The sequence below is a fragment of the Thalassophryne amazonica genome, chromosome 7 (assembly GCF_902500255.1).
Source record: "Thalassophryne amazonica chromosome 7, fThaAma1.1, whole genome shotgun sequence".
Classification (NCBI taxonomy): domain Eukaryota; kingdom Metazoa; phylum Chordata; class Actinopteri; order Batrachoidiformes; family Batrachoididae; genus Thalassophryne; species Thalassophryne amazonica.
The window spans coordinates 9,830,887-9,857,766 of record NC_047109.1 but is presented as its reverse complement, the minus strand read 5'-3'; the positions used below and the strand labels follow the sequence as shown (position 1 = coordinate 9,857,766).

Sequence of the window (26,880 nt, the reverse complement as noted above, 5' to 3'; positions counted from 1 at the left end):
AGACCCAGCCACGTTGCATCTTCAATGCTTTCACTGATGGAAGGAGGTTTTGGCTTAAAATCTCATGATACATGGCCACGTTCATTCTTCCTTTAACACAGATCAGTTGTCCTGTCCCCTTTGCAGAAAACCAGCCCCAAAGCATGATGTTTCCACCCCCACGCTTCACAGTAGGTATGGTGTTCTTGGAATGCAACTCACCATTCGTCTTCCTCCAAACATGACTAGCTGAGTTTCTACTAAATGGTTCTAGTTTGGTTTCATCTGACCACATGATATTCTCCCAATCCTCTTCTGGATCATCCATATGCTCTCTGGCAAACTTCAGACGGACCTGGACACGTACTGGCTTAAGCAGGGAGACACACCTGGCACTGCAGGATTTGAGTCCCTCTCTGCGTAGTGTGTAGACTTTGTTACTTTGGTCTCAGCTCTCTGCAGGTCATTCATCAGGTCCCTCTGTGTTGTTTTGGGATTTTTGCTAACTGTTCGCATGATTATTTTGACCCCATGGGATGACATCTTGCGTGGAGCCCCAGATCGAGGGAGATTATCAATGGTCTTGTATGTCTTCCATTTTCTTACAATTGCTCCCACAGTTGATTTATTCACACCAGCTTGCTTGACTATTGTAGACTCACTCTTCCCAGCCTGGTGCACATCTACAATTTTCTTCCTGGTGTCCTTCAACAGCTCTTTGGTCTTGCCCATGGTTGAGTTTGGAGTTTGACTGTTTGAGGCTGTGGATAGGTGTCTTTTATACACATAAGTTCCAACAGATGGCATTAATACAGGTAACAGGTGGAGGACAGAAAAGCTTTTTAAAGAAGAAGTTACAGGTCTGAAAGAGCCAGAAATTTTGCTTGTTTGTGGGTGACCAAATACTTATTTTCCACCATAATTTACAGATAAATTCTTTAAAAATCCTACAATGTGATTTCCTGGATTTGTTTTTCTTATTTTGTCTCTCATAGTTGAAATGTACCTATGATGAAAATTACAGACCTCTCTCATCTTTCTAAGTAGGAGAACTTGCACAATCAGGGACTGACTAAATACTTTTTGGCACCACTGTATGAGGGGAAAAAGATAGTCAACTTTCACTATTCTTATACTAAATGCAGTTAATACTATTTAATATAAAATAAATATAAGCCCATAATGATTCAACTGCATAGCAAAGCCTATTAAATAATAATGATGATGAAAATAGTCCTCCCCCACATTGTTTGATGGCCGGAGCCCTTCTCAAAAAACAAACAAACAAACAAACAAAAAAAAAAAAAGAAAACAAAACAAAATAAAAAAAGCCCCAAACCATCTGGTGTTAGGTCGCGATTAATTACGTAAATATCAAGTCAGCAATGACAAACCAGACCAAAGTGTCTGGTGCTCAGCGAAGGAAAGAAAGAAAATTAGAGGAAAAAAACATGACCAATTGAGGTACAGTAAAAATAATATGAACAACAAATTATTTTTTCCCGCTGCATTGCATCAGTGTTAATGTGCCTTCATTACATTAGGCAGACGCTTTTATCCAAAGCAACTTACAATCGAGGACATAATCATAGTATATAACACTTGCAAATACAAAGTGCACAGGAAATATACAGAACAATAGGTGCAAATGCCAAATGGGGTTAGTTTTATTTTTTATTTTTATTTATTTATTTTTTTAATTTAAGTACATTAACACAGGGTTAAGTACAGTAGACACATATACACACACGCCCACAAACCCAACACACAACATGCCTTAGAGTCTACCCGAGTCTGGGCCAGCTCAAGCATCAGTGCAGTAAATAGTCACGAAAAAAAGGAGTCTTTACTTGCTTCTTGAAGGTTGAGAGAGATGATTCTAATCTTGCTGCTTCTGGAAGTTTGTTCCACCACTGAGGGACAGTGACAGAGAACAGTTTTGACTGGGTTCGCTTAGAGTGAGCAGGGGGCATGGCTAGATGGTTTGCGTTGGAGGAGCGCAGATCTCTGGCAGGAACATACGGCCTTAATATGTCCTTCAGATAAGCTAGGGCTGTTCCTGAGGTGGTTTTGTAGGCAAGGGTTAGGGCCTTGTGCTTGATCCGGGCAGCCACAGGTAGCCAGTGCAACTCGATAAATAGGAGTAACATGGGTCCTTTTTGGTTGAGTGAACACCAAACGCGCCACCGCGTTCTGGACCATCTGCAGTGGTTTTATTGCACAAGCAGGTAGACCTGCCAGAAGGGAGTTGCAATAATCCAGACGGGAGATAACCATGGCCTGAACCAGTAGTTGCACTGCGTGTTGGGTCAGGTAGGGTCTGATTTTCTGTATGTTGTACAGCACAAATCGACAAGCCCGGGTGACAGATGCAATATGGTTGGAGAATGCCAGATGGTCATCGATCATGACGCCAAGGGTTTTGGTGACTTTGTTTGGGGCCACAGTGGCAGAGCCCATCTTGAGGTTGATGTTGTGACAGATTGACTCTTTAGCTGGGATCACTAGGAGCTCTGTCTTGGACAGGTTCAACTGTAGGTGGTGTTCCTTCATCCATGTTGACAGGTCGGAGAGGCAGGCTGGCTGAGATGCGTGCTGAAACCGTGGAGTCATCTGGTTGGAACGACAGACACATCTGAGTATCGTCAGCGTAGCAGTGATAGGAGAACCCATGTGCTCGAATGACATGTCCCAGGGAGGTGGTGTACACTGCAAACAAAAGGGGCCCCAGCACAGATCCTTGGGGTACGCCTGTGGTGAGGGTGTGAGGTGAAGACAATTTTCCTTGCTATGACACATTGAAGGAGTGTCCAGAGAGGTAGGAGTTGAACCAGGAGTGGACAGCACCAGTGATTCCCATGGTTGTAAGTATCCTAAGGAGTATCTTATGGTTGACTGTGTCAAAGGCTGCTGATAGGTCTAGTAGGATGAGGACAGAGGATAGTCCTTCCGTTCTTGCAGTCCTCAGAGCTTCAGTTACTGACAATAAAGCGGTTTCAGTTGAGTGTCCACTTCTGAAGCCGGATTGTTTTGGGTCCAGTAGTCTGTTCTGATTCAGGAAGTTGGTAACCTGTTTTGCAACTGCCCTTTCCAGGGTTTTAGATAGAAAGAGAAGCAGTGAGACAGGGCGGTAGTTTTCAACCTGTGCTGAGTTGAGTATAGGCTTTTTCAGTAGTGGTGTTTCCCTTGCTTGTTTGAAGGCAGAGGGGACAGTGCCAGAGGACAGTGAGGAGTTCATGATGGATGTAATCACTGGGACCACTATTTGAGAAATGTCTTGAAGAAGGTTTGTAGGCACTGGGTCCGATAGGCAGGTAGCGGGACAGCTCTCGGTGATGAGTCTAGAGACATCGCCTTCAGAGAGTGGAGTAAATTCAGAGTGTTGCAGCAGTGGGTGTGGTTTCCTGAGGTGAGTATTCAGAGGAGGAGGGAGGGTCGCAAAATTGCTTGCTGATGTTTGCTACCTTTCCAGTGATAAAGGTTGCAAAGTTGTCTGGGTTGAGATCTGTGGCAGCAGGAGGGCGAGGAGGGTTAAGCAATGATTTAAAGGTAGAAAACAATTTACGTGAGTCTGTAGTGTTGCTGATCTTGTCATTATAGTAGGCCATCTTGGCAGTTGTTACAGAAGTGGCGAGGAGGCTAGTAGAGATCGTAGATTTTCTAGGTCAGATGGGTTGCAGGTTTTGTGCCACTTCCTTTCCGCCGCTCTGAGGGTAGTACGTAGGGCGTGGATGATTTCAGTCAGCCATGGTCGGGGTTGGGAAGATCGTGCAGGTTTAGTAGCTAGAGGGCACAGGTTGTCCAGGCAGGAGTTCAGTGTGGAGTTGAGCGACTCAGTAGCAGTATCCACATCTAGTGAGGAGAATGTGCTGGGCGGAGGCAAGGCACAGGCGACCACTGATGCAAAGCGAGTAGGTGACAGTTTGCGTTGATTACGTCGGTATGTAACCACAGGAGGGGAGCTGACTGATAGCTGAGGTAGGCAGATTGTGAAATGAATGAAAAAAATGGTCTGACACGTGCAATGGTGTGATCTTCATGTCATTTGCTTGACAGTTCTTAGTCAGGATCAGGTCGAGTTGGTTTCCATTTTTGTGAGTCGGAGAACAGCTGGCTAGTTGAATATCAAATGAGTTCATCAAGGCCTTAAAGTCCGAGGCATATGGCTTGTCTAGGTGTATGTTGAAATCACCGAGGACAAGTAGGGGACAGTCCAGGTCTGGGATGGAGATCAGTGTGTCCAGTTCGTCAACAAAGTCACCTAGTGGTCCTGGAGGACGGTAGACCACAACTACAGACACCTTGATTGGGGGCGTCACCTTGATGGCATGGTATTCGAAGGAGCTGTAGTTATTGTTGGGTAGCAGGGGAGCGTAGTTCCATTGATTGTGGATTAGGATCCCCGTTCCTCCTCCTTGTTGTATTAGACATGGGGTGTGTGAGAAGGAGTGGGTAGAGGACAGTGCTGCTGGGGTAGCTGTGTTTTCAGGCTTCAACCAGGTTTCTGTTAATGCCAGCAGGTCTACAGAGAGGCTACTGACATAGGCTGAGATGAAGTCAGCTTTGTTGACAGCAGATTGGCAGTTCCAGAGTCCAACAGTGAAGGAGCTGGTTGCAGTGGTGTTGAGTTGCAGTGGCCGGAGACTGGACAAGTTTCTGTGTTGGTAGGTCTGGTAGAAAGGCTTGCGTCTCTTGTAGATTACAGGGATACAAGGAGGCCTTCATCCATGGTTTGCTAATTACTATCCCCTAAGGCATTTCGAGGTGAGGTTTGCCAAAGTGACCCAATCCAAAGTAAACTGTTTGGGTGGGTATAGTTGGTTGTAAAAGCTAAAAAAGAAAAAGCATCACAAAAATGTCATTCATTTCGTGACGGGGCAGAAAAAAGCCCCGTATTTGTGTTATATACAGTTCATCAGTTACTACTACAATTATACATTAAATGGAGCTAATGAGACAAATACCTATTACAAATTTTCATTTCAGGTGGGCACTAAACCAACTTTCTTCAATAAAAAGGGAGTGGACTGAGGGCCATCACTGGGCCCTCCGATGAGTGAATACAGTATATTAAGCCCCTTTTCCATTGCACAGATCGAGCACTACTAGGCTCAACTCAACTCTACTCTGTCTGGTTCCAGGCATGTCGTTTCCATTACAAATAGAACCTCCTCAACATGGGCGGGGTCATCAGCGCTTGGCTGCGCAAAGCTGCTGTGACGTTGATTTATACACGTAAACAATGGCGGACTCCACGCACTTGCTTACTTGGGTTTTTAAGAGAAAGCTGAATTTAAGAGAAAGATCAGAAGGTTGAGTGGATTTGAAAGACACTGGAGATTTGAGTTGTGTAATTAAAAGGCAGCGTTACCTCTTTCTATCCATCTGTGGCGTGTCCAGAGTAGTCTGCTGGTTCATGGCCTTAATCCAGTAGATCAGAGCCTGGAAAACATAGGCTACGTGTTTCAATGAGCACACATCCAGCACAGGCAGTACATCTGAGTGCTCGTCGTTGTGCGATCGCATCAGTGAGAGGGCGTAGTTCAGGAAGTCGCCCCGTGCCGACATCATGCCCTGGCGAGCGGTCAATAGAGTGGCTGGTCTCCTGAAACACAAACCAAACCAGAACATCTCAGGGTTTATGAAAATATGTCAAATATTCCATGTCTGCTACCTTCAACCTGTGTGGAACTTCATCGACCCCAACCTAATTTTTGGCATCTTACACATGTAAACCTTGTTAATTCGCGTTCGTGGAAGTTGCGTTTCGGCTTTACTTGTGGCCGATTTGTGGACCCCGAAACCTGGATCTGGACAGACCCACGAGGCCATTTAATCGAATTAAACTGAAATTGAATGGACAAGCACCAAAGTGTGCACCAAATTATTTTGCACACAATCATGTAGACTGGATGCACAGCGAGATTACAGTTTAGAATTCAGCTGCATGCTTAACATCAACTGTGTTATTTTTATCCTTTGGTGAGAGACCAAATGAGCCAAATTTGAAGCAAACATCAAATGTACCATCACTGTGAAGAGTGCTTTTAAAATAAAAATTTTCATTGAAATCCCATCATTACGTTTTGAGTTATCCTGTTAACTGTCAAACTCTGGTGAAAACATGACCTGCCTGGAGGAGGCAATAAAAATCATAATTATATTATAATTATTTTGTTTTTATTACCTCCCCGCAGGAGCTAATAAAACAAAAATTATATTATAATTATTCATCATTTAAGATTACATGATGTTCAGAGCTAATGTTTTGTTTTATTTCACCTGCGTCCTTCTATAGCTCGGAGATTGGCCTCCTCCCGAGCCGTCATGCGTTCCCGGCGTGCCGAGTGCTGTAAGGCGTGAAGCGGGTGACTGGGGTGGCCCGGGTCTCCAGCAGATGACAGGGCTGAGCCATAACGCAACTGAGCCTCTGTGGAATCCATGATGGACACCATCCAGTTCCAGGTGGGAATGAGTTTTTCTTCAACATAGTTCTGGTTACACATCACAAAACATATCAACTCAATGACCAGCATTTCATTAAAGTTAATATTATGATAAAACTTTGCAAGGAGAACTTGATATGTTGATACACACTTTACAACATTTTAAGTATAAACACCAAAATTAGGTATTCCAGGGAATAATTTTATTTTTTTAAAATTACACAGTTGATTGATGCTTCCCACCCATTATTATATCTGAATAATAATGATAATAATAATAAACACATGGGCATGTTTGAAAAAGTGAAATATTTGATTTAGAAAAAACTATTAACCCCTTAACGCCCAAATTTATATAGCTGTATATCAGGGGTGGCCAAGTTCGGTCCTCAAGAGCCACATTCCTGACACTCTTAGTTGTCTCCCTGCTGCAACACACCTGAATCCAATGAAAGACTTGTTAGCAGACTTTTAATGAGCCTTTCATTTCGTCTTTCATTGGATTCAGGTGTGTTGCAGCAGGGAGACAACTAAGAGTGTCAGGAATGTGGCTCTTGAGGACCGAACTTGGCCACCCCTGCTGTATATAAAAAAAGTTTTGTCTGTGTTTTTGCCTTTAAGTAGATGGTAAATAATGTTGAGATTATTAATTTCACTTTTGCACAAAAACTAGATAGTAATATTGGGTATTCTGGTAATGACTTTATGTTATAATGTTATAATAATAATGATGGTACGTTGTAAATTTGCAACAACGGGCATACAGGTCAATTTGGTAAGTTGCATATTTGAGTCAGAGATTGTAGCATATATGCGACGATGGGCGTTAAGGGGTTAAATACACAAAAATAGACATCTGAGATTTCTAATGTCTGCCTATCCAGATGTGCATCACCTCCAATATTCAGTGGCGTCATCATGCCCTAATATCTACCTGTGGTGAAAACTTCATCAAAATCTGTGAAGTTTTTTTTTTTTTTTTTTAACATTATCCTTCAAAGGCTATATAAAGTGACATCTTGATCCAGAATCCGGATCATCTCCAAAATTTAATGGGAGTGTTCCATGGCCTAATATCTATCTGCGGCAAAAATTTAATCAAAATCTGTGCATTAGTTTTGACGTATTCCTGCTATAACAGACAGACAGCCAAATAAACAAATGCCAATGATTTTATTACGTCCTTAGCAGACGTAAAAATGTATTCAAAAACTAAGGATTGCACGTTTCCCGTCTTTATCCCCAGACGATGGTAATGTATCTAACCTGCAGGTTGACTGCATCCTGGTAAGTCAGCTTTACGGCAGCAGGATACTGGGAGTAGACCAGATGGTTGTACTTGGGAATCAGGCTCATGAGGTCTGATATCTGCCTGATGACGATGCTGTAGGCCCTGGCCAGGCTGCTGGCAGACGTCAGATAGCTGCTGGAGTTGCTGGCCTCCAGTGCTGCGGCAGCAGCGGCAGCACTTGAGCTGATGGCGCTGGAGCGGCGCAGATTGGTGGGATCAATATATATCAGGCCCGTGGAGCTTGCTGTGAAAGAGACAAAAATCCCACAAGGTACAAATTTTTGGATGTGTTAAAACTACACTTTTACACTGTGAGAGTCACAGAGTTAGCAGTGGTAAGAGTTTCATTGCTGTCCAAGCTAATGAGGTCTAAAGTGAGAAAACAAATCAAATTAAATCAATTTTATTTATATAGCGCCAAATCACAACAAACAGTTGCCCCAAGGTGCTTCATATTGTAAGGCAAGGCCATACAATAATTACGGAAAAACCCCAACGTTCAAAACGACCCCCTGTGAGCAAGCACTTGGCAACAGTGGGAAGGAAAAACTCCCTTTTAACAGGAAGAAACCTCCAGCAGAACCAGGCTCAGGGAGGGGCAGTCTTCTGCTGGGACTGGTTGGGGCTGAGGGAGAGAACCAGGAAAAAGACATGCTGTGGAGGGGAGCAGAGATCAATCACTAATGATTAAATGCAGAGTGGTGCATACAGAGCAAAAAGAGAAAGAAACAGTGCATCATGGGAACCCCCCAGCAGTCTAAGTCTATAGCAGCATAACTAAGGGATGGTTCAGGGTCACCTGATCCAGCCCTAACTATAAGCTTTAGCAAAAAGGAAAGTTTTAAGCCTAATCTTAAAAGTAGAGAGGGTGTCTGTCTCCCTGATCTGAATTGGGAGCTGGTTCCACAGGAGAGGAGCCTGAAAGCTGAAGGCTCTGCCTCCCATTCTGCTCTTACAGATACCAAAGCATCGTAGAAGTCTGCAGATCTGATCTGCTGCTCATGGACATACTCTGTATGATTAAAATGGACTTTTCTTTGACAAAACATGGCTAAATCCAAAGACTTTGCAAGTTGGCAGGATAACGTTAATGAAACAACATAACTTTAAACAATTGTAGTTTGTGGTTATGTTCTGACAAAACATTTCTCGATTATGATGACAATGAAATTAACTGTAGACAAAGTAGGAAAAAGTTGTTTGGTTGCTGCCAAACATCTTCTACGTGTGGGCTCAGTATAAACAAAGTCCCAAACACGTACAACTCCACTAACCAGCTGGTGTTGAGGAGCTGGAAGGAGCACTTCCCGTGGTTCTTTGGCTGGGGGTGTTTCTCACAGCCCACTGCATGGAGCGAGGAGCCTGAGCTGCGCTGTTGGCATGAGAAGTGCTGGTCGTCCTTTCCAGCGGCTCGTCCAATAAAAACGTCTCCTGGTCGACATCATCGCTCTGACTGCTGCTGCTGTCAGAGTCACTGGAGTCATTGGACTGGGAATCGTCCTCTGAAAAGAAAGCAGGGACGCTGCTGGCACCTTCAAAGAGGATGAACAAAAAAAAAAAGAAAAAGAAGGGAAAAGGTTTAAGGGCTAGCCTGTACAACTGTGCTGTCTTATCATGTGTCTTCCACATCAGCTTTATCCAGACAGGAGTGCAGGTTAGTGAACCACAGCACGAAACCAAATATCAGTATTATTACAGTGAAAACACTGAGGGCCTTATTTTAACTGTGTCAGAGCAACAACTGGCACAAAGAATGAAGACTTGTCTGCAGAACTTTGTGGAGGTTTGTGGTTCATTTAGACATGACAGTGATATCAGTGAAATGGCTGACTGAGGTAACATTTTAGAGCAGGTGAAACCAGGAATTATTATCCTTTTAGTCACATGACTTCTTTCATACACTTTAAATAGTGGTGTCACTCACACCATGAGGAAAATGGATCTCTGAACAAAGACACTAATCTATAAAATTACACTGTTGTCTGGATGCTGCCAAAATTAGGTTTTACGTTTGTGTCGACTTTTACAGGTCAAAACATTTTTCTTTAAATGAAGTCAAGTCGGCCAGAAAAAGAGAACCAAATGACAACAACATTTATACCAAACTGTCAACAATATATTAGTAACACAGTTTTGCTTGTTGTTGCTCCTCCAGAAAAAGCAGGGCCCAAAGGTTTCAAATCAAAACAACAGCCCGTTGAGCAATTTGCACTAAGATGTAGCTTCTGTATTTAACTATAGAGATCAATGGAATTTTTTTTGAAGGTGCCCTAAATATGTTTTTGTTTCTGTAACTAGATGTCACATGACCTTTATTTTGAGGATGAAAACAAAACTTTCCTTCTTGGAGACTCCTGTTCACAGGCCTCAAAGTCACATGTGCACATGAAAATCCTGTGTACTAAATGTGCCTGTGCAGCCAGACAGGGATGTAAATGGGGGACGGAAAACCTCATAGCACAGAGGGAGTGTTGCTTCATTCTCTGCACAGGATACAATTAAGCTACTATTTTTTTTTTATTTGTATAATGTTATTTAGGACACCTTTAAGGACAAACCTGGACAACATCTCTATTTTACTGGGAAAACACAGTAGAAATAAAACGATAGTGGCAGGAATCAAATTTTAAGTGACCAAGGAGAAAAGAGCATTTTGAAAAGCTACACATGTATTAGTTTGTTAGTTGGGTGAGAAGAAAATCAAAGGCGTAATAGTTAAGATGAGGGTTAAGTATCAGTTAACAATAACTGACAGTAACTGTGAAATGTGAGGAAGACCAATAATGAAGGAACTCGCAAGAGACTGTGTATGCACGTTGCAAATTCACTCTTGTCCTGAAATCTGTACAGTATATGCATTGAAGTAAAGAGGAGCCCATACCAAAAATAGGAAAAGCCAAGGACACCCTACTGCCTGCAAATGAAATACATTAAGTATTCAGCCAGGAACAATTTTGTCTTATTATCATTAAATTCTCCACAATCCAAAATTATTTCCAGGCTGACAAGTTGAGCATGTGATTTTTTGTGGAAAAATATACAGTGAGGAAAATAAGTATTTGAACACCCTGCGGTTTTGCAAGTTCTCCCGCTTAGAAATCATGGAGGGGTCTGAAATTTTCATCTTAGGTGCATGTTCACTGTGAGAGACATAATCTAAAAAACAAAATCCGGAAATCACAATGTATGATTTTTTTAATAATTTATTTGTATGTTACTGCTGCAAATAAGTATTTGAACACCTACCAACCAGCAAGAATTCTGGCTCACACAGACCTGTTAATTTTTCTTTAAGAAGCCCTCTTATTCTGCACTCTTTACCTATATTAATTGCACCTGTTTGAACTTGTTACCTGTATAAAAGACACCTGTTCACACACTCAATCAATCACACTCCAACCTGTCCACCATAGCCAAGACCAAAGAGCTGTCTAAGGACACCAGGGACAAAACAGTAGACCTGCACAAGGCTGGGATTGACTACAGGACAACAGGCAAGCAGCTTGGTAGAAGACAACAACTGTTATGATTATTTATTAGAAAGTGGAAGAAACACAAGTAGACTGTCAGTCTCCCTCGGTCTGGGATTCCATGCAAGATCTCACTTTGTGGGATAAGGATGATTCTGAGAAAGCTCAGAACTACACAGGAGGACCTGGTCAATGACCTGAAGAGAGCTGGGACCACAGTCACAAAGATTACATTAGTAACACATGATGCTGCCATGGTTGAAAATCCTGCAGGGCAGCAAGGTCCCCCTGCTCAAGTCAGCACATGTCCTGGCCCGTTTGAAGTTCACTAGTGACCATCTGGATGATCCAGAGGAGGCATGGGAGAAGGTCATGTGGTCAGATGAGACCAGAAATAGAGCTTTTTGGAATCAACTCCACTGACCATGTTTTGAAAACAACCCCAAGAAAACCATCCCAACCATGAAGCATGGAGGTGGAAACATCATACTCTGGGGGTGCTCTTCTGCAAAGTGGACAGGACGACTGCACCGTATTGAAGGGAGGATGGATGGGGTCATGTATTGCGAGATTTTGGCAAACAACCTTCTTCCCTCAGTAGGAGCACTGAAGATGGGTCATGGCTGGGTCTTCCAGCATGACAATGACCCCAAACACAGCCAGGGCAACTAAGGAGGGGCTCCGTAAGAAGCATTTCAAGGTCCTGGAGTGGCCTGGCCAGTCTCCAGACCTGAACTCAATAGAAAATCTTTGGAGGGAGCTGAAACTCCAAACCTGAACGATCTAGAAAAGATCTGTATGGATGAGTGGACAAAAATCCCTGCTGCAGTGTGTGAAAACCTGGTGAAAAACTACAGGAAACGTTTGACCTCTGTAATTGCAAACAAAGGCTCCTGTACCAAATATTAACATTGATTTTCACAGGTGTTCAAATACTTATTTGCAGCAGTAACATAGAAGTAAATTATTAAAAAAAAAAAAAAAATCATACATTGTGATTTCCAGAATTTTTTTTAATTATGTCTCTCACAGTGGACATGCACCTAAGATGAAAATTTCAGACCCCTCCATGATTTCTAAGTGGGAGAACTTGCAAAACTGGAGGGTGTTCAAATACTTATTTTCCTCACTGTATCTACTTTTAAGCAGTTGGAGACGTAGCAATCCTGAAGGATTTTAGTTAAATGAGGTCAAAATAACAGGTGAACAAACTCAAAACTGCACTATAACATTATTTACATATAAAGACAGGGAAGCGGAACAAAAGTGTCAAATTAAATCCAAAGCTAGAGATGAGAAATAACAGCTGACCAACCTGCTTCTGAGCCAGCAGTGGCTGCTGTGACAACACTCCTGCGGCCGCTGGCATTATCCTGATTACTGTGATTACTTTCACTCTCACTCTCTGTTTCAGCAGCTGCGAGAAGATCCAGCTCCATGTCGCTCCCTACAAGCAGACGTGCACATAAACACTTACAAATGCTCGGTATAATCAGGAAACAAGAAATATTCACACAAACTTCAAATTTACACTCCTGCAAAAGTACTTCTGTCTAACACTCCTGTCTCACCATCTTCATCGTGTTCATCATGCTGCCCTTCTGCTTCAACATTCTCTTCTCCCTGCTCCTCCTGGTCATCATGATGATCCTCCTCCCCTGCCACACCCTCTACTACCTCAACCTTACAAATAAACAAATATAATTAGATCCTGCAGGTGCAAGTAAATGCAAAATAATAATAATAATAATAAAAATATCACACACTCAAAGGTAAGCAAATTTTATGCGACTGGCACCACTGCTGGCAACATTTCTGGAACTGATGCAGAGGGCAAGACACTTGGAAACAAATGGATTTTAATCCCAAATCTGACCCAATTTCTTTCCACTGAGACCAGTATACAAGCTGTTATAGGTAGAACCAAATCAATATATGGGTTGGCCGATAACACTGACCGATATGAGTCTTTCACGAATACATTGGTATCTGCTTTATTTTTGTGGCTATGAAAACTTTTACTTTACCACATAAACAAAACAGAAAAAAACATTCTGTTGGAAATGGTGTCATTACACAATCTGTCCAACAGAGGAAGAAAAATTTACTTCAAGTTTATGACATAAATTACTTGAGTAATTTGCATCAGCCTAAATTCTGATTAATCACAACTTGGAACAGTGATCAAAATGATTAAGTGTAAAAGACAAAGTTCTGTCGTTTTGGATTTCACAGAAAGAACAAGAAGCACTGCAGCTGGAAATGAGAAAAACATATTTCTTCCCAGTAGGTTTGGATTTTTTGAAATATATGTTTCAAAGACAGAAGAACAAGTGTGCAAATTTTCAGGTTTTTAATAAATTTTCAAAAGCACAAAGTAAAATCTGCAGTGAAAGCTCAACATGTAAAGAACAGAGTAGATTCCTGACCCAAACTACCAAAATCAGCCGCTACCGCTGGCATTATCCTGATTACTGTGATTACTTTCACTGTCACTCTCTGTTTCAAGCGGATCCACTGGAAAAATAAACCAGACTAATGAAATAAGCCTGGCTGATTTGGTAATCCTGTTTTACGGAACGGGCCCCAGGCAACAAATCTGTGGAAACCACTGTGTGAAGCGCATTAAAACGAGAGTTAAGAATGTAACTACGGTTCTATGAATTCCAGATGACCGCCAGAGGGCGGTGCTTTAGCACCTGGATAACTACATGTGCGCAGCACAGAGGTTGAGAATATATACCAACAAAGTCACACCATTGAATGTGACCTGGGTGACGTCACTGGTTGTCTTTATATACCAGACGCACCCAGCGCTCGCTTCTTTTCGGAATGAACTCGCAAGACTCTGAGTGACAAGCAACTCTGGCAGTCATCCGGAATTCATAGAACCGTAGTTACATTCGTAACTCTCATTCTATTTCATTACTCCTGACCACCAGCAGCACCCTGTGGCTGCTCTGATCTATCCTGTGCAGTGTCAACATCAGCAGCGGGACAGGAGGGAAGGCATAAAGGAGGCAATCTGGCCACGGGTGAGCCAATGCATCCTGCCCCAGCGGGCTGCCTGGTTCCAAGAGGGAGTACCATCGTGGACAATGTGTCGAGGTGCTTGAAGCGAAAAGGTCTACTTCCGCTGCACCATATTTCTGCCAGATCATTTGGACCACAATCGGGTTCAGTCTCCACTCTCCCGGTGGTGGTTTCTGCCTGGAGAGTAAATCCGCTGCGCTGTTCTGTACACCGGGCAGATGAACTGCTCTGACACTCTGAAGGCGAGGCAACGCCCATAACAGAAGCTTTCGAGTTTCTGCCAATGAGTGATTGGACCTGGTGCCCCCCTGATGGTTTTATGCGATAGACTGTTGACGTGTTGTCCGACCGGATAAGAACATGTCTTCCTCTCAGGGCCGGGAGGAAATGCTTGAGAGCCAGTCGCACAGCGCGAAGCTCCAGCACGTTTATGTGTTGGAGTCTCTCCTGGGGACTCCAGACACCCCTCACCATCCTGTGATTCCACACGGCTCCCCAACCTTTGAGTGATGCATCTGTAACAACCACCTCTCGGCGAGAAGGAACAGAGCCTAGAGGGACACCCTTGCAGATGAAGTCCACGTTCCCCCAGGGTTTGAGGTGCAGAAGGCACTGGTTGGAGAGTCGTACAAGCCTGTGCTGATGTAACTTTGAGTTGAGGCCTAGGTTGTTGATCCAAATCTGTAGGGGACGTAAGAACAGACGTCCCAAAGGTACCACTAGCGACATTGCAGTCAATTTGCCCATCAACCGGAGCAGCAAACCAAAAGGCAGCGTCACAGCTCATTGAATGTGTGAGATGAGACGACTTACATCATCCACTCTCTGCGGGGATGGCGATGCAGTCATAGTCAGGGAGTTGATGGCAATGCCGATGAAGGTCGTTTGTTGACTGGGAACAAGAGAACTCTTTGCAAAGTTCACTGTGAGTCCTAAATGAGAGAAATGGTTCAGTAGATGAGCTGTGTCGTTGTGCGCCTGCTCCTGAGTCGGAGCGCAGACAAGCCAATCGTCTAAGTAGGGTAGGATTCTTAATCCAAGAGCTTGCAGTGGGGCTAGTGCTGCAGCCATACATCTGGTAAATGTACGAGGGGCAAGAGAGAGGCCAAAAGGAAGCACCCTGAACTGGTATGCCTGACCTTCGAAAGCAAAGCGGAGAAACTGCCTGTGATGAGGCGCCACTGGCACATGGAAATAGGCGTCTTTTAAGTCGACACTTGTGAACCAGTCTCCTGGTGTGATAGCTTGAAGGACGTCTACTGTGCGGAGCATGTGAAATTGCAGCACTCTGATATAACGATTCAGACGTCGGAGATCGAGGATAGGACGAAAGCCGCCATCCTTCTTTGGAACAAAGAAGTAAATTGAAAAGAACCCCCTGAGCTGGTCTGAACTGTGAATTGGCTCTATGGCCCCCTTCTCCAGGAGTTTCAAAATCTCCCGTTGTAGGGCAGCAGACTGCACCGAGTTGGAAACAACAGTCATCCTCACCCCATTAAACTTTGGAGGACGACATCTGAACTGAATTCTGTAACCTTCGAACAAGGTTGAAATGATTCATGGGTCTTGAACTTGAGCCTCCCAGTGGCTGAGTTGATTTCGTGAAAAACGGCTGGGGGCCAAACACTGGCAGTCAGACCCGACCACCTCTGCCTCGCATCCCTGAGGACCTCTGGGCGCGATTACTGGAAGCTCTGCGAAACCGTTCAGTTCTCGGGGGTCTGCCTGTAGGCTCACGAAAGGCAGGCTGCTGGGAGAGCTGGCCCTCAACTGCAAAAGCACGTGCAGCTCTGGGAGTCGGCGGAAGCCTGGATGTAGAGTGAAAAGCTGTAGCACGTCTGACTGGCTGAGGTCTGGAAGATTGGTGTAGGTCAACAAACTGTTGCCGAGATTTACTAGCCTCAACAGCACGCTCCAAAGTTTGTTGGGCCGCAGGTCCAAATACTTGGCCTGGAAGAACCGGCAGCGAACAGAGTGTGCCTCTGCAGGATTCGGATAGGGGGGACTGCGCAAGCCACACCTGACGTCTAGTGATGGTAAGGGTTGACATCAGTCTGCCAAGCTCTCTGGACATATAAGCAAAGGTTTGGAGTGAGGCATCACTAAGACTTTGCGTAGTATCATCAACCTCTGCTTCCCTCAAAGACTTTGAGAGGGCAAGGGCTAAATGGGACAGTGAGTTGCCTAGGTGACCGATCCGAGCAGCTATGTCATAGCTTTTGGTGAGGAGGTCATCAGTGACCCTACACTGAGGACGTGGGCAGCGGGCATCCGGCCGAGCAGCATCAGCTGGAGCCACAACCAGGTTCGCAATAATGCTGCTAACGGCGGGCATACGGTTCAGACCATACTGCGCTGAATCACACATAGAGCTAAGGGCTCTGGAGTCCTGTGATAGATGGGTCAATGATTTGGGGTCCGCCCAACATCGGTGGAGCTCCTCGATATATGGTTGTGAAACTGGAACGTTGAACTCAGGCTTCTGAGTATCTTTGAAAAAGGCACTTGAAGCGGTGGTTTCCGAAGGCGGATTATCGACCCCAAGCCTGGATAAAGCCAACTGAACAGCTTGCTTGACAAAGGATAGTCCAGGTCCGGTTTGTGTCATGGACTCTGCCTCAGAGGTATGAGAGCCCTCTAATGAATGGCTTGGAGAAAGACCCCTCTCATCCTCATCCTCCACACAGTTTATATCACTTGTCATGTACAAGGAATCAGTTGCAGCAATAGACACAACATCTTCCTCCTGCTGAGTAACTACATTGGTCTGATCAGCCTCATTAGGGACAACAGGAACTGTCACTGCATCCCTAGGCTGTAGATTCAGAAGCAAGGACTTAATCTGAGCAAACTCAGAAGTCAATGTTTCGACCTTTTCAGCCAAAGCATGGTCATGAGTAACATTCTTAGCAGAAGGGGCTCGTGCATGTGGGCGTTTACGGCGCTTTGGTTCCTTCCTGGGGCTGGAGGCCAAAGTCACACTAGATATTCCACTTTCCAATGCCGCAAGTCTAGCAGATCTCTCTGCCAGTGGCATGCTTGCACAATTAAGGTAGGCATCGCCAGTCAGGGCTTCCCTCATGTGTCCGATCCCAAGACAGGAGGGGCAAAACATATGTCCATCATCTGGGCTCAAGGGAGCCAAACAGGTACTACAGCCATGCAACAAAGGCCCTGTCAACATTGTGGACTGCGTGCAGATGGCTAACGCAAGCCCTGATGGTTACAAATGGAAAGACAAAGCGTGAAGCACTCACAGCCGCAGACTCGACACGAGGCACGGAGCGTGAAGCACTCACAGCCGCAGACTCGACACGAGGCACGGAGCGTGAAGCACTCACAGCCGCAGACTCGACACGAGGCACGGAGCGTGAAGCACTCACAGCCGCAGACTCGACACGAGGCACGGAGCGTGAAGCACTCCAGCCGCAGACTCAACACGAGGCACGGAGCGTGAAACACTCACAGTGTAAAAGCTAATACAAGGCCCCGAGCGTGAAACACTCACAGCCACAGTAATAACACGATGCACACAGCCGAAAAACTCACAGCCTAAGTGCTAAGTCACTTAGAGCGACGACGACAACACTAGCTGCTAGCAGAGCTGTTAAACTTAGCAAATGGCGGCAGTGCAGACGAAGTACTTCAAGGAGTGGAAAACACTCACGGCAAGCCCAACACAGTACACTATACTGGTTCTGATACACACACTACCACGTAGTTAACTGGGTTAGTGACACAACTAAACAAATAGCCAGCTTTCATCGAAACAACACAGCTAATGTAAACACAGGAAAATACCCAGCAGGGCAGCGGCAAAGTCGCGCACCCGGCGTTTAGGAAGGTGTACTCACGACAGGCGTCAAAGAATACAAAAAACGGTAAACGTGTCTCGCAGCCTCTGGAGGACGTGTGCAGTGCACGTAGCTCCAACCGAAGGTGGGTTTCGAGGCTACAAGCGAGAGCGGCAATCGCAGCTAAATGCATTCTCAACCTCTAAGAATGCAAGAATGTAGAAAAGAAGCAAGCGCTGGGTGCGTCTGGTATATAAAGACACCCAGTGACGTCACCCAGGTCACATTCAATGGTGTGACTTTGTTGGTATATATTCTCGACCTCTGTGCTGCGCACATGTAGTTATCCAGGTGCTAAAGCACCGCCCTCTGGCGGTCAGGAGGAATGAAATAAAACATGCACAAAAGCAGCTTCAAAAAGCATAGTTTTACACCAGGTTTGCCAAATGTGAACAAAGAGCAGTAATATCGTTTATGGTATCCAAGAGGCGTGCGAGACTGAAGCTTTTGCTTCAATGCTTGATTTGAGAAATATGTTTTCATATCCCAAAAATGTAATGAGACTGGCAAAAATTAACACCAGATTAAGATTCAGCGCCCCCAAATTTCCCAAAAATCCGTTGATAAACTCCATCTAAGAAAAATCGCATTGACCAGTGTTATTAAGGCTCCCCACCTCTTCCACATCTGCAGACACGATATCATCTTGCTCCTCGTCTCTCCCTCGGACAGGCTGAGACTGGCTGCTGTGACGAGGCTGAGGGTTTCTGATGATGTAGGAGGCGGCTATCTGACTGGAGCTGGAAAAACACAAACACAAGCCACAAATTTTTATATACAACAGAACAGAAAATTAAAGCATCCTCACTTTTTTTTCGGACTGATATTTAAAGCTCAGGCTTTAACCTTCTCCATTAAAAAAAAAAAAAAAAAATGCAGGAAAGAAAAAATTACGTAAACAATTTCTTTCCAAATCACATGGATGAAAGACATCTATTTTTGTCCTGAAACATTGCATCCATTTTGAATCTGAGTTGTGTTTTAATGAAGAAACAGGAAAGGACAAAAAAAAAAAAAAAGGACCGACCTGCTGGACTGGTCAGGTGAAGGTCTCGGAGGCAGGGGCTCTACAGAGAACAGCTCTTCGCTTCCCTGAACAGCATCGATACTGGTGCTGGCCAGAGTGAAAGGAGCGGTCGGTCTGGCGATACCCATTCGCACTGGAACGATTAAGGACTCTGCCACATTACACAGCTCCTCCACGGCGTAAGGCAGCAGAGCCTGGAACACACGGCGGCACTTCCCGATAGGCTGAGGGATAAAGTTGCTGTGTGTGGATATGGAAACAGGACAGTCAGTGTGCAGAACAACTTTAGCAGATTTTTGGACATTTGTGCAGGGAAGTCCCCCCCCCCCCCCCCCCAACTTATCTAATTCTTTAAATTGTTACAGATATAGTTGTGTTCAAAAATAATAGCGCTCCTCTACAAACAGTGGTGATTTATTAGAAAAATGAATGTTCAATTGTGTTCAAAATAATAGCAGCATTAAAAAAGTGACCAAAGCTCAGAATCCTTAAAATAGCTTTTATTTCCACACACAGATTCATTGGGAATGCTGCACATTCTATTGAAATCAAAACATGAAGAAAAATTGATCAAATTTATTACTTTACAGAAATTGAAGAAAAAGTATTATATGGCTACGACAGTACGCGCTCTGACTGGCTGATTTTCGGTCTGATCTTTTCATATATCATACCATTTCCATGACAATCGGCCCGGATCGCATATCAGATTTGGGACTTATACAATGTTCACAGCACAAAATAAAGAACAAAGAAATTATGACCGATAGAGAGCACCATTCTCCGAGTGAATTGTATTACACTGATGAGTCTGAATCGTAGGGCTTAACAGCAAACGAGCTGAAAGTGGACATGCAAAATGAAGACCAACAAGATCAAAACACAGCTCCCAACAGCCATATAATAAAAGAATTATTAACAGAGTGCGAAGTCGTACTATCAAGACCTCTGTCTGATATTTTTCCGTACAGACCTCGAGCTGTTAATAATCCTTTAATATTAGGCTGCTCAAAAAAAAAAAAAAATAGTGTTTGCATTTTTCTTTCTGTGACCCTTATTACCTGTACATGCTGGTTGTAGTAGTTTTCTATCTGAAAGTCTGAGTAAAATGGGCTGTTCCAGACATTGTTCAGAAGAACCACGTACTTTGATTAAAAAGTTGATTGGAGAAGGAAAAACAAAGAATTGCAGAAAATGACAGACTGCTCAGCTACAAAAAAATGTCAAATGCTTTAAAATGGCAGCAAAACCTGAAAGATGTGGAAGAAAATGGAAAACCACCATTCAAATGGATTGAAGAACAGCCACAATGGAAAAGATTCAGCCAATGATCAACTCCAGGGTGATCAAAGAAGGTCTACAGTTACTGAGTGTCGTGTTACAGTTTGAAGATAAAGATCAACTTTATTTATTCTGAAGGAAATTATTTTTCCAGAGTACAGAAATAGTAAACATTGTTAGTTAAATAAACAATTAGAGAAAGTGTCAGTATTAAATAGAAAAATCAAATCAATCAATCTTTTTTTTTTTTTTTTACAATCTATGCGAAATGACTAGAAGATATATTGCACAAGATGTTTAACAATATTGCACATAACTCTGAATAACTCTGTTATATATTTATCCTGCAGAAGGGGGAGGAATTGTAGAGTCTGATTGCCACAGGTAGCAAAACGCCTATGCTAAGCTTACAGGCAAAAAGCCGCCGCAAAGTCTCATTATTAAAATACACACTGACTGTCCTAAAGAGAAATGGAGCAACAGTTTGTGGACTGATGAAAGCAAGATTTTTCTTTTTGGGTCTTGGGGCCACAGACAGTTTGCCAGATGACCCCAAAAACTGAATTCAAGCCACAGTACACTGTGAAGACAGTGAAGTCTGGTGGAGCAAACATCATGACATGGGAATGTTTCTCATACTATGGTGTTGGGCCTATTTAATCACATACCAGGGATCATGGATCAGTTTGAATCCATCAGAATACTCAAAGAGGTCATGTTGCCTTATGCCGAAGAGGCAATACCCTTGAAATGGATGTTTCGACAAGACAATGAAGCCAAACACACCAGCAAATGAGCAGCATCTTGGTTCCAGACCAGCAAGATTAACATTATGGAGTGGCAGCCCAATTCCAGAACCTTAATCCAATAGAAAACTTGTGGGGTGACATTAAAAATGCAGTTTCTGAAGCAAAACCAAAAAATGCAGAGGAATGGACAAATTTCAAGTTGTACCGCCATCTTGAAACTGAGACTTCCGGTTAGGGAGCCTCTTGCTCGCGTGTTTGGCGTCATTAGAAACAACAGCTTGTTATGACACCTCGCGGAGCAGCAGACCGATCGAATGTTACGACACCTCATGGAGCAGCTGACCGATTGGATGTTACAACGCCTCATGGAGCAGCTGACCGATTGGATATTACGACGCCTCATGGAGCAGCTGACCGATTGGATGTTACGACGCCTCATGGAGCAGCTGACCGATTGGATGTTACGACGCCTCATGGAGCAGCTGACCGATTGGATGTTATGACACCTCATGGAGCAGCTGACCGAATGGATGTTACGACGCCTCATGGAGCAGCTGACCGATCGAAGCTGGACGCCGGTTAAACGATGTCTCCGAAAGTCAACTTAAGTCCAGATTTCTTGTTTTGTTTTGGTTTCGGTGTCCTTCGTTAGTGCTGTGTGACCGGGGCTTTACATTCATTGCTAGGAAAGTACAACGACCAAAATCCCAACATTCTGGCCGCAATGAACATGTTTTCAGTATTATTTAATTTCTTTGTGCGACTGACATCGTGATTCAAGGAGTCAAAAGGCTATTCCTACCTTCACACAACTCCAACCACACACAAGAAAGTTCCTTGACAGTTCCTGTCGCTGAATGAAACCACATCTCCCTAACCGGACAGAGTTGTGACATCATCACGCATATGTGCTTAGGTGCTGCTCTATCGCAACTTGAAAATCATCCATCGTGGAACGTAGACCGATCGTCCTGTGCTGGAATACCTGTTCACAGGTGCCAGAAGTTGGCCGACTTTATGCAACAGAGATGTGAACCAGTTCTCAGAAACAGTGATCATACAACTAAATATTAGTTCAGCGATTCACAGGAAAGATAAATCTTCAAGCATTGCTCTGTTTATACGGTAAATGAGTTTGTCAAGAAAAATGCAGACACAGCTATGTTTTTTTTTGAACAGCCTAATATTCCCTTTTCTTCACTTTCTGTAAAGTAATAACAAATCTGATCATTTTCCTTCATGTTTTGATTTGGAATAGAATTTGCAGTGTTCCCAATGCATGTGTGTGTATGGAAATAAGAGCTATTATAAGGATTTTGAGCTTTACTCACCTTTTAAAACACACAGTGATTATTGTAAACACAATTGTACATTAAATAATATTTTGTTCACCTTTAATAATATTCCACAGCACTCTCAAACTCCAAGATATGTTTAAATGGCTCTGAGATCTCATTAGAGCAACTAACATGTGTAAGTGCTAAACAACTGCAGTAAGGAAACAGCTTCATTACATTAATGACTTTAGCTGCAGTATCAGGTTGAACACCACTAACAGATACCCCCCATCAACCCCCACCCCACTTCCACATAGCATATGAACTGTGTCTGCAATATACATGATGTGCCATCTAGTGTTGAATGCAAAGAAATGCATTTCTTTACGGAGACCACAGCAGCCATGTGATGCTGTTTTTGTCAGTTTTTCAATAGTTGTGTCATTTATGTGCACGGAGCACTAAAGACAAAACCAAGAAGCAACAAATTCATCTGAAAAAGGGCTAAAGTCATTAAAAATATTTTCTTTCTTAGTTCTCCAAATAGACTTTGAACATCCACATTAAGGAACTGAAATGAAGAAGCTAACTTGTTAGCTTTTCAAAGCTTTATCAGGTTTTTTAAATTGGCATCCTGGCACACAGTGCATATGGTCTCTTCAAAATCCATGGCAAAAGAAAAAAAAAAAATTCTCTACATATTCTCAACAAATTTCAGACAGGAAAAAAAAACAGGAGGAGAAGCTTCACACATAGGACAGACATCATGGCACGACATATGCTATGTGGAAACGAGGTGTAAAAGGGGAATTATTTATTTATTTATTTATTTGAAGTCAGAACTGGGATATGGAAATGCCCTCCATGAGTAAGTGTGTGCGTCTGTCCGTTCATGTATCATGAGCGCCTTGGGGCAACTGTTTGTTGTGATTTGGCGCTATATAAGAAAAAAGTTGATTGATTGATTGATTGACTTTACTGTGCCATAACAACTTGAACAAAATTGACCAGATTCACCACCAAATCTGAAATGGACGTCCTAAGCGACTGTACCTCTTTAGCGATTGTACCTCACACAAGTTTGAATTTGAGCATGATCAGATTTCACCAAGAAGACAGTATGTGTAGATAAAATGAGGCCTCTCCTCTTGGCTTTTCCAGTGTTCATGTTGCTTGAGAAGGAAGGCTGAGTGAGAGGTTTCATTGGACCCACAGCCATAATAGAGGTAAATATAAGATCACTTGAGGTTCTTGGGACATAATCTGATCAGGACGGATCATCTACGGATTATCTAAAGTTTCCCATATGTTTTGTAAAAGTTAAGAAATAAACACTTTCAAAACTAAGAATGCTGTTTATGTAGCCAAATAACACCTTTGAAGTGATTTACAAGACATTTAACGGAGATGTAGAAGGCACACCCAGGCAACGGCCACCAACTGACAAAACCAACTGCTCGGTGCCGCTGTTTGTAGCTACTGTGACTGTAGAATAAGAAGCCACCATCTGCAAATGCTCACTGATGATGTCTGAGTGCTCAGACAAAAATGTGGGACATTGGAGAATATATGGTGTCATTCTAAGTAGAAGGGAAGTTATCATGGATGGCAAAATCATTCACCTGAGTATAAAAATGCTCTGTGGCCTGCCAAAACACTTTACTCTAAGGACCACCCACTTTACCAAACACCATCTATTCTTTAGCCATGATAACTTAAAGAAAACTTATCATGCCCCCCACCCCTCCAAATTTGTACTGGACATCCCAAATGATTATTAACAATAAAATTCAAATATCATGTTCTCACTTTTTCTTCTTAGATGAAGCCATCTCCACACTGAGGATCACAAACACCCTGGCTACAGAGCGCAAGAACCTCCTGGTGACATTGATTGCCTCCTCTCTTCGGCCAGGAGTGTACTTATTCTGCAGCTCCTTCACCAGTGTTCCGAGTAACGTGTCTATGAACTAACAGAGACAAGGGAGAGAAGTGAAGAACACCCATGATAATAACATTTAGAAGACAACTTTATAAAACCTCTACAAAAAGGGGTGAAATAGAAGCACATATTAATATAATAGGGATGCAACTGTTACATGTATCTTCTATCTATAAATACTGTCAACTCTTGCAAAAAGTGTTCAGTGGTATCAGAAAGTCAAAGTCGGACTGGACTTACAGTGATGTCAGGAGCACACTTTACAATGAGGCAGTGGGTGAAACAGTCAAGGCGAATTGTCCCACTCTGCTGGTTCAAGTACACCTGCTCTTCAGGTAGGAGGTGGGCAATCCTGCTGCTGGCACTAAGTCTGGAAAATAAAGAGTAGTCAATCGGTTTGGATGGTAATCATTTGTATTTAGAACCAGAATTCTTATGCTCCAAGTAATTTCTGAAATCTGAAACCATTATCACTTCATAATATACTGGCTGTGCACACTCAAGGACGCACATTCAAATTAAGTTTAATTGGCAGGCTAATCATGATGAAACATTTTACAAAAGCAGAAAGTGTGTTTTGATGACCACTGAAATTACTGTTTGACAAAAATTAAAGATCTGACAGTCGATTAATGTTTTAAGTATCAGGATTTGACACTTTAATCTCAGACTGTCAAAGAACATTCTGGGTCTAGACTTTCAATGATGCTTCACTGCCAGCAAAATCCTGAGTCCCAACACATTCATGCCGGGACTTTTCCCACACAGCTGACATGTCATTTTGCAGGATCATTTAAATGACGGCAAGAAATTAAATAAGTAATTAATTCATAAAAAAAAAAACACCAACAACAAAACTAGCAAACAAGTGAACCAGTAACACAGAATCGCTACACACTGAAATGCAGGGTGAACACAAAAACACTCCATGGTTTGAAATATGTATCATGTCAAAAGTCACATGAATAATTTTACAATTCTGTTAACAGTTGCAGAAACTCAAGTTTTTTTCTCTTTTGCAGATTCTTCTTCAAAATTATAGACATGACTCCCTTGATCCAAAAAGACCTTAATCATGCTCAATACATACAGAAAGAATCAAGATCCAAAATCCATCTCTCACATGCCATCCTCATTATAATGACATTTTTAATGTTGCGTTCGATGTTTTGATTGTTTTCCATACAGTGACTGAGATTTTAAAGTGCACTGCTTAGTTCTAATATGCAGTGATACTTACGGATCTTTATTCTCCTGAGAACCAAACATGATCATTGACTTGAGGGCATTCCAGTCCTGCAGAACCCTCTCCAGAGCCAACTGAGCAAATCTGGGAGGCTCCAAGTCATGGTCTGGCATGTCCGAGTCTGCAAAGAAATGAAACGGTAATTACACTTTCTGAAAGTGAAAGCTGAAGGAAAGTATTTTAAAAAGATGCCCAAGACCACAATCTCAAATGGAATGTGGACAGAACAACACAGACATGCTTGTATCAATTACCAAATGTCAAAGATGATTAAAGATGGTTCAATGCGAGTGATTCTGAAGTTACCTTCTGCATTGGTGGCCTTGCGGTTCCGGTCTTCCCTGATGCGTGGTGGTCGATATTGACAGTGCTCAACACTCTGTCTGGCAACAGTCTGCACTAGGAACAGTAATATGTGCTCCCCTCTATAAAGCAGAAAATAATCTTCACTTATACTGTTTACACTTTACAATGCACATTCTGTACTGAACGTATACAGCCTCTTTACTGACTTCCGTTTAGAGGACTGAGAAAGATATTAATACTACCGTATTTTCCGGACTATAAGTCGCACTTTTTTACATGTTTTGGCCGGGGGTGCGACCTATACTCCGGTGCGACTTATAAATGAAAAATATACCGGTAGGATCTCAATTAATTTACTGTAACAAAACAATTTTACGTGACAGAGTCGATCTATGTTTTAAAATGGCCACCGGAAAAGGAAATGCAATGCATCATGGGTACTGTAGTATGACGGCCATCCTATAGTTCACGCTGGTCGCGATAACCAATCAGAGAACAGAACTTTGGATGCGTATTCCTCACCTCACCCACAGCGTGTGAAGCTGACGAACACGGTGCTTGCTGTTATTCCGGCTTGGCGAACAAAACAGCTTCAACCCTTGGATATCAATGTGAGCAGAGTGTTTAAGTTGACGCTGAGAGCTGCGTGGGAGCATTGGGTGAGCGACGGCGGAGGATTAGCGTGTGCACTTGGAAGGAGCTGGCGTTGATGATTGTGAAAAGCGTTTGAAGCAGACGAACATGGTGTTTATTCCGGGACGGCTAACAAGACAGCTTCAACCCTTGGATATCAGTGTGAGCAGAGTTGACGCTGAGAGCTGCATGGGGGCACTGAGCGACGGCGGAGGATTAGCGTCTGCACTTGGAAGGAGCTGGATCGACACCGCTGGGCGGTCATGAGCTGTGCAGGTAGGTGCTGCATGGTTCGGCTCGCAATGTGGTCCGCAAAATACAAACATATCCGTAGGTAAAATTCAGC

The 26,880-nt window shown here is 43.3% G+C and overlaps 1 protein-coding gene across 5 annotated transcripts in view; it reads right to left on the bottom strand.

Annotated features, from left to right (window-relative positions):
* The window catches only part of ubr5 (ubiquitin protein ligase E3 component n-recognin 5), a 105,594-nt gene that overhangs the window by 39,144 nt on the left and 39,570 nt on the right, over positions 1-26,880 (bottom strand). For all 5 annotated transcript variants that reach the window (XM_034173824.1, XM_034173827.1, XM_034173828.1 and 2 more), the window contains exons 21-32: positions 25,902-26,020; positions 25,590-25,716; positions 24,590-24,719; positions 24,217-24,377; positions 19,101-19,340; positions 18,690-18,813; positions 12,758-12,869; positions 12,502-12,633; positions 8,991-9,248; positions 7,692-7,960; positions 6,262-6,473; positions 5,351-5,584 (exon numbers count right to left, since the gene is read on the bottom strand). In XM_034173824.1, the coding sequence (XP_034029715.1) occupies positions 5,351-5,584; positions 6,262-6,473; positions 7,692-7,960; positions 8,991-9,248; positions 12,502-12,633; positions 12,758-12,869; positions 18,690-18,813; positions 19,101-19,340; positions 24,217-24,377; positions 24,590-24,719; positions 25,590-25,716; positions 25,902-26,020 (2,118 nt within the window). The remainder of the gene's footprint in view (positions 1-5,350; positions 5,585-6,261; positions 6,474-7,691; positions 7,961-8,990; positions 9,249-12,501; positions 12,634-12,757; positions 12,870-18,689; positions 18,814-19,100; positions 19,341-24,216; positions 24,378-24,589; positions 24,720-25,589; positions 25,717-25,901; positions 26,021-26,880) is intronic.